This window comes from Acanthochromis polyacanthus, chromosome 14, assembly GCF_021347895.1.
Source record: "Acanthochromis polyacanthus isolate Apoly-LR-REF ecotype Palm Island chromosome 14, KAUST_Apoly_ChrSc, whole genome shotgun sequence".
Lineage (NCBI taxonomy): Eukaryota > Metazoa > Chordata > Actinopteri > Pomacentridae > Acanthochromis > Acanthochromis polyacanthus.
In genome coordinates, this window is record NC_067126.1 from 5,766,471 (window position 1) to 5,774,502 (window position 8,032).

Below are 8,032 nucleotides of genomic sequence, written 5' to 3' on the forward strand. Positions count from 1 at the left end.
ATGGATGAAAATTTCCCCTTTAGGGTCAAAAAAGTAAGTAAGAATTATATATTATATTATATTGTATTACATTGTAAGTGATTTGAATTTGCAAAATAAATAGTAAATTAAAGTGGTAAATGAAGGGAAACATACGTTGTGTATTCAAATATAACGTAGCAGAAAATATTAAATATTGGCATAAAAATATTCATAAAGCATCAAAATTAAGGCAAAATGGTGGATTTCAGTTTTTTTTGTATTATATTATTGCTCAAATCTGTAAAAATGTGCTAATTTTAATGACTTTAAACGGATGAAAGTTTGCCCTGACGTCACATAATAATAACCTGTATTAATTCAGAGTTTATTTCTAGATCGTATTTTGCTCATAATTAGTCCAAATTTACTAACTGAGTTGTAGGTAAAGCTGTGAGATAAAGGAAGGGAAGTGAAATGTGCTTTATTGACCTCTGAAGTGTCCAGAGTCCAGTAAAAAGAACACGATGAGGCGTTTTCTACTTTTCTGTTCCCCTTTAAGCTTCAGTGTACCGCCGGCGGTACACCTACTAATTTGCATAGGAATTTCAAGAATGTCCGACGGGTGCAAACACGATTATACAAACACTATACGCCGATGGAAAGCTTAGATTCTCATGAATCCGCCGGTATAAACCACTTTCAGATGCGATTACCATAGCGGGTGAGAAAAACACATTTGTCCGACAAAAACAAATATCCATCCATCCGTTCTCTATACACGGCTTCAACGCACACAGCGCGACTCACATTTCCGGGTTTATTATTACACACAAAAAAAAAGATTCCACAAAAAACGGCCATAATCCAACCTTTTACATCCAGATGACACAAGCCAGTAAACTATTTTGTCCAAAACATGTCCTGAAGTCGGTATAAAATCCCCGAATCGGTCGTTTTCAAGGAAATGCACCTCCCGATGCACGTCCAATATTCCCCGTATTTTTCGTAATTTTTTTTATTTAAAAATAGAATATTAGCGATTTTTTGTACTGAAAACGGCTGGAATTGACTGAAGCTTAAAGGGTTAAAGAAAGTTCTTAGAACATGTCAGAACAGCCTGTTTACGTTTTAAATAAGGTTCTCTATGATGTCAGAACAGTCTGTTTACGTTTTAAATAAGGTTCTCTATGATGTCAGAACAGCCTGTTTACGTTTTAAATAAGGTTCTCTATGATGTCAGAACAGTCTGTTTACGTTTTAAATAAGGTTCTCTATGATGTCAGAACAGCCTGTTTACGTTAAGGTTCTCTATAACATCAGAACATTCTCTTTCCATTTCCTTCTACATTCTGCTTGAACTGACACAAACTTCTGGATCTTGTCGTTCTTCCTGCTTCCTTCAATCTTTTCTGTTCTGTCGTCACGACAACAATCAACCAGACGAGGTGCTGAAATAAACCGACTCCCTGAAGGACCCTGAACACCCCCTACTGAACATAAAATTATGCTGATAGATGTATTTTCTAGTTTCTTTTACATGTACTGTCTGGTCTAAGCATGTTTTTTTAATAGCACTAAACCAAATTTAATAGTTTGATCAGACACTTTCTGGTGTTAAGACGTATTATCTGGTCTTTTAAGATATATTGTCGAGTTTTAGGACACACACACACACACACACACACACACACACACACACACACACACACACACACACACCATGCTTTATTCTTTCATTTAGATGTTGTTTATTAATGTTCTGCTTGTTTTTGATGTTACAAGTGAAACATCAACATTTAAAGCTGTAAGTTATGACTCTGTTGTGCATTTAAAAACTGTGTATATCGTACAATCTGTTTAAAAATAAAATAAAATATTAAAGCAGCAAAGTTAAAATGATGAAAAAATATAAAATAATATGATAAAGATATAAAAATAATAAAAGAGTAATGTAAAAATTGTGAAACAAACGTACTAAATATAATCCTAATAATAATAACAATAATGTAACAATAAATAACACAAATCTTAGTAGTAAATATTTGTTTATACTCATACTAAAGATGTTTTTCTGTGTTAAAAAATCAAATATATTCCACATTTTATGAAATATCCTGTGTCCTGTGGCTAGAAAATGTTTTGATGGAGGTTTGTTTGTTTTTTTTTAGCAGAGTTAGAACTAAATATATGAAAACTATGAAACACTGGAACAGATTTGTCAGTTATCTGAGATATAAAGAGTACATTTATGCATTTCTTATCCTGTATACATCTATTTATACATAGATTCTTGCATTTTGTGTGCTTAATATCCTCATATTTCAGCGTTAACTCCCTGTATGGACCACATTAGTTATCATTTATCATCTTATTTATAAATTTATCATTTACTGATCACATTATCAGAGCAAATATTTCAGTAAAACAGTAGATTCTTGTATTTTTGGAGCTTAATATCCTCATAGTTCAGTGTTAACTCCCTGTATGGGCCATATTATTTATCATTTATCATCTTATTTATAAATGTATCATTTACTGATCACATTATCAGAGCAAATATTTCAGTAAAACAGTAGATTCTCATATTTTTGGTGCTTAATATCCTCATATTTCAGCGTTAACTCCGTGTCCAGAGCCTCCTCATGCTCCCTCCTGTCTGTGGATCACTAATGGGATCCAGACCCTCCTCAGGGAAACAAACGTTGGTCTACACAAAATACTTTGTCCTGGATGTTTATTATGTTTAGTGAGGAGATCAGCGGGTCGGTGAGGGAGGCTGTGTGCGGTCAGAGCCCCCATTCAATCCCTCACACTCCTTCTTATTGGACTTCAGTCTTATTATCATCATTTAGATGCATTAATCTGATCCCTCCAGCTCTCAGAGTAGATCTGGTCGCTCCTCCGTCCGTCCGTTCTGTCTGCCTTCCATCCGTCCATCCGTCTGTGAGTCCGTCCACTTGGGTGGTGGACGTCCTGCAGCTCTGGTGTCAGAGGGGACATCCAGTCTTTCAGCATCAGGATCCAGAGAGCAGAAACACTCCCCTCACTCAGCAGAACCCCCAGCTCCCATCACGGCCTGCCTGGTCTGTATTATGACAGGTGGAGCGTCCACAGCATCCACAGCGTCCACAGCGTCCACAGCGTCCACAGAGTCCACAGAGTCCACAGCGTCCACAGCGTCCACAGCCTCTACAGCGTCCACAGCGTCCACAGCGTCCACAGCGTCCACAGAGTCCACAGCGTCCACAGCGTCCACAGCCTCTACAGCGTCCACAGCGTCCACAGCGTCCACAGCGTCCACAGGGTCCACAGGGTCCACAGCGTCCACAGCGTCCACAGCGTCCACAGGGTCCACAGGGTCCACAGCGTCCACAGCGTCCACAGCGTCCACAGGGTCCACAGCGTCCACAGCGTCCACAGCGTCCACAGGGTCCACAGCATCTACAGCGTCCACAGGGTCCACAGCATCGACAGCGTCCACAGGGTCCACAGGGTCCACAGCGTCTACAGCGTCCACAGGGTCCACAGCGTCCACAGCGTCCACAGGGTCCACAGCGTCCACAGCGTCCACAGCGTCCACAGGGTCCACAGCGTCCACAGCGTCCACAGGGTCCACAGCGTCCACAGGGTCCACAGCGTCCACAGCGTCCACAGGTCAGTTATGTCTCCTATTTACTGTCTAGTATCGCATTTTGTGGATGTTTTTGTGGTTTTTGTGTGCATTTTTTAGTGTATTTTCTACAGAATACATCTTTTCTATCTGTGTAGCTACGTCCAAATGACAACAAGACAAATCCACAAATTATGCTGTGAAAATATCAAAACTCTAAATAATAATTCATATTAATAAGCTTAATGGTAGCAGAGAGACGTATCACAACACCAACAAGGAAAATGTGATTAGCAAAAGGCTGGTCGGTTCATAACTACAGCCAGAATCAGTCTGATGGTTGTGAGTTCTCTATAAATGATAAATGACGTGCATATCCAGACAAAAGGACTAAAAAATGTGGTAAACGACATGGATGATGGGCACAACAATAAACAAGAGCAAAAGGAAAACGAGAGAGAGAGACAGAAGAGAAAGGTGACAATTATGAAGACAGAGGCGAAAAACTGGTTTAAATGAAGCAGCAGGAGGAGCAGAGGAGCTGATGAGGAGAAAAAGGAATCCTGCTGATGGAGAAAAGAGGAAAAGATGAGCGATGAAAGCTGAAAGTCGTCACTCATCGACTGCTCGGCCTCCAGAGATCAAACTTTCTGTTTCTTCTGTTGGGCTGTAACTGACTGACGGACATTTTTTTACACCCTGAATGAGAGTAAGAAAAGAAAACGCTCCACAATTCAACCTTTGAGCTGCGACTGCAAAAGGATAAATCATTTCTGTTATTTTTGCAGATTTTTCTGTTTAGTTAAATCACAGATAATATCGAGTCAAATCACAGAAAACCCCTAAAAAAATAGCAAATATTGTAAATGTTGTTCACATTAATAAATCCGTATTTTTTAACAATTAATAATGAGTTATTTGACAAAGTTTTCTAATTAAAATTGCACAATTTTTTTTACCACATTAAAAACATCTAAATAAGCATACATATATTGTCATATTTGAAATATATATATATGTATATTAAGGTTCAAAAACTGGTAAATCATCAGTTTGTTGTTATTTTGCAGATTTTCTTTGTTTTGTTGAGTTCCAGATGATCATTGTTTAAATCATTACTTTTAATTGTTTGAAATAATTAATATTAATTCAGATAAAGACTAAAGCTGCTCATAATGTCCACATCAATAATATTAATTTTTTTTTTACAATTATTAGTTGTTTATTTTTTACATTGTGTGACTGTAAAATCACACAGTTTGACTGTATTAAAATCGGCAAAAAATCATTATTTTACAGATATTTCCGACTATTTTCACAATTTTCAAATGTTACAGTGTTGCAGTTTTTAATGTATATTTTCCGCTTTTCAAGATCTTTTTACATATTTTTTTTCAGTGTAATTTCAGCGCTAAAACAAATGCAGATGTTGGTTTCTGGAAACCTCACTTTAAAAAAAACACTTTTTTTTAACAGTTTTTATCTGTAACTTTGCATGAATTATATGTTTCTCAGTCACACATTGCAGAAATTTTATTTTATTCTATTTTATTTATGAGATCCAAAGACACACACAAAAAAATGAAATAAAAACAGATGTTCCCTCTTGGAATTTTTAAAAACTTAACGTGTACTTTTAACTGCTCCTGTAATCTATGAAGTCTTTCTCAGCCTCGTGTTGCAGAGAACATTTCCTGGTGCAGACGTGAGACCTAAAGACTGGACTATGAATGGTTTTCACATCCTCATGTCTCCACAGAGCTGCAGGAGTTCATGAGAGGCTCAGAGTGGATCCATCTGTAGATGACCAGCCCAGAACGCCTCGATATATAGACGGAAAACCAAAGCAGACCTTTAAAACGCATCAGCAGTGGGATTTTAGTGGAAGTTAAAAGTTCAGTCTCCTTTTCTAATTAATAATAATAATAACATCTGGCTTCTGGTGGTTGTTAATGGTCCTCATCTTTCAAACTTATCCTATTTATGCATAAAAAGCAGAAAAATGTGCCTCTTTCCTTTCAGAATAAAAGCAGCAGCAGCAGGTCTACTGGGTGGTCAGGAAACAGGAGCAGCAGTCGGACTCTCCAGCAGAACATCGGCTCTCCCAGTCCAGCTCAGCGCCTCGGGAAATAATAATGAATATGGAATGATGGTGTGAAGTTTGTGCTGCAAACGCAACCAGATGCCAGAAGGTGGACGGAGAGGAGGGAGAAGAAAATGAAAAACCAGGAGCAGATGTTGTGAGATGCCCTGAGAACATGCAGTAACCAGAGTGGACCAGCATCTCCTCCACAGAGAAGCTCTGAGCAGACACAGCCATCATTATTATTAGCATGATGAGCACAGCCCACATGTCTGACACTTTCTAGCAACATGTGGAGCTGAGAGGCTCCGATCAGGTTTCTGAACGCAGAGCAGAGCAGCAGCTGGTCCTCACATCACACCTGAAGATCCTCAGCTCTCCAGGAGATACTTTCTACTCTTTATGTGTGTTTTTAACCTTTATATCTCATTTTATTGGTGTTAAAACATTCATTCTACATTATGAGGCGGAAAAACAGCAGCAGATGTTAATGTTGCATCAGTTATTTATCAGGTGGAAGCTTTATTCTTTATTCATAAGCAAGAAATTCTGTAATAATTAAATGTTTACTGTGTGATAGTTTGTTCATCTTTAGTATTTAATATATGTTTTGTCTTGTTTTATCTTTTCTTCACTATTACACTTTGACTGATGTCATGATCAGCTCAGGTTCTTTTAACCTGCTACTGCAAATGTTTTTTAACTTCTAATACTACTATAACTACTACAACTATAGCTTATACTACTATAACTTCTATTATTACTACTACTACTACTGCGACCACTACTGCTACTGTGACTTCTATTATTTCTACTACTACTACTACTATTTCCATAATTTCTACTACTTCTACTACTATAATTTCTACTACTACTGTGTCTACTATACTGCTACTATAACTTCTGCTACTACCACTATAACTTCTTCTTTTACTATTATGACTACTAAATATGTACGTCTTCTCATACTACTACTGTAATTTCTTCCACTAGTTCTACTACTAAATATTTTTCTTCTTTTTTACTAGTACTACTACTACTATATATACTACTATATATTTACATCTTCCCATGCTACTACTATAAATTCTTCTACTTCTTCTTTGACTACTACTTCTACTACACATTTTCTTCTTCTGTTGCTGCTAAGATAATATAAGATAAGATAAATTTTATTGATCCCACAGTGGGGAAAGTTCACCGTTACAGCAGCTCCAAGGAGAACAAAATCATATAAAGCCAGTACAGAATAACTTGCAAACACACAGTATTTTCCTTCTTTTACTTCTACTGCTACTACATGTTGTCTTCTTCTTCTGATACCACTACTATAACGTCTTCTACTTCTTCTTTGAATGCTACTATGTATTTTCTTCTTGTCATAACACTACTATAACTTTTATCTTTTTAAATGCTACTGCTACCACATATTTTTCTTCTTTCTCTTCTTTTACTCCTTCGAGTAGTTCTGTTCACCCACTTACAAACTGTGCAATAAAAAAATGCAAATAATGATGCTTTGCAATTTCATAATTTTTTTTACTGTACATACTGCTTTCTTTTCTTCTTCTGAAGAAAATATTTCTATTTATATACATGCACTGTGTGCATTGTGTGCTGCACTCTTTCTTTGATTCAAGTGTTCTATTTGCTGCTGTACAATGTAAATTTCCCCGCTGTGGGATAAATAAAGGTTTAATCTATCTATCTATCTATCTATCTATCTATCTATCTATCTATCTATCTATCTATCTATCTATCTATCTATCTATCTATCTATCTATCTATCTATCTATCTACTCCTTTGTCTGCTACTAATACTACTGTATTTTTCTTTTCCTCTTTCTAATTATACTACTATCAGTAAAACTTCTTCTGACTATTATTTTCAGTATTGTTACAATCACTGACTTCAACTTTCCTTTTCCTTCTCAAACCAAACCTGCTCCTACGGTTCGGTTTGTGATAAATCGCTAAACCGCCGCTCCGCCTTTTGTCCCTTCACAGCCGCCGTAGTGTGAGGTCACGATCCAAGATGGCGCTTCCCGTGCGGACTAACTTCAGACATGTCCAGAGCTTCATTCAGAAGTTTAACGTCTCTAAAAGGTCTCTGAGCGCCGCGGTTCGCCCTGACATGAAGGTAGGAGGAGAAAAGTGTTGAGTTCTTGTTTCCGCTTCGTGTTTTATTCATTTATTTTATTTATTTTAGCGCTGTTCAGACACAGTTTGATGGAAACTTCTGCTGTTTGTTTCTAAATAAAACACACAGGAGGTCATTTAGTTCACTAATCTGTTAATTAACTCTAGTAGAAACATGTTTGGAGCTATTTTTGGTGTTAATTATCTCATATCTGTATATATACAGCCTATAGGTGTCC

At 37.1% G+C, this 8,032-nt stretch overlaps 1 protein-coding gene across 2 annotated transcripts in view; it reads left to right on the top strand.

Annotated features, from left to right (window-relative positions):
* Window positions 1-7,666: 7,666 nt before the first annotated feature.
* wars2 (tryptophanyl tRNA synthetase 2, mitochondrial) overlaps window positions 7,667-8,032 on the top strand; it is a 76,192-nt gene continuing 75,826 nt past the window's right edge. Inside the window, exon 1 of one of the 2 annotated variants that reach the window (XM_051959134.1) lies at window positions 7,667-7,794. In XM_051959134.1, the coding sequence (XP_051815094.1) occupies window positions 7,690-7,794 (105 nt within the window). In that variant the 5' untranslated portion in view covers window positions 7,667-7,689. The remainder of the gene's footprint in view (window positions 7,795-8,032) is intronic. The other variant, XM_051959135.1, reaches the window with a different exon arrangement.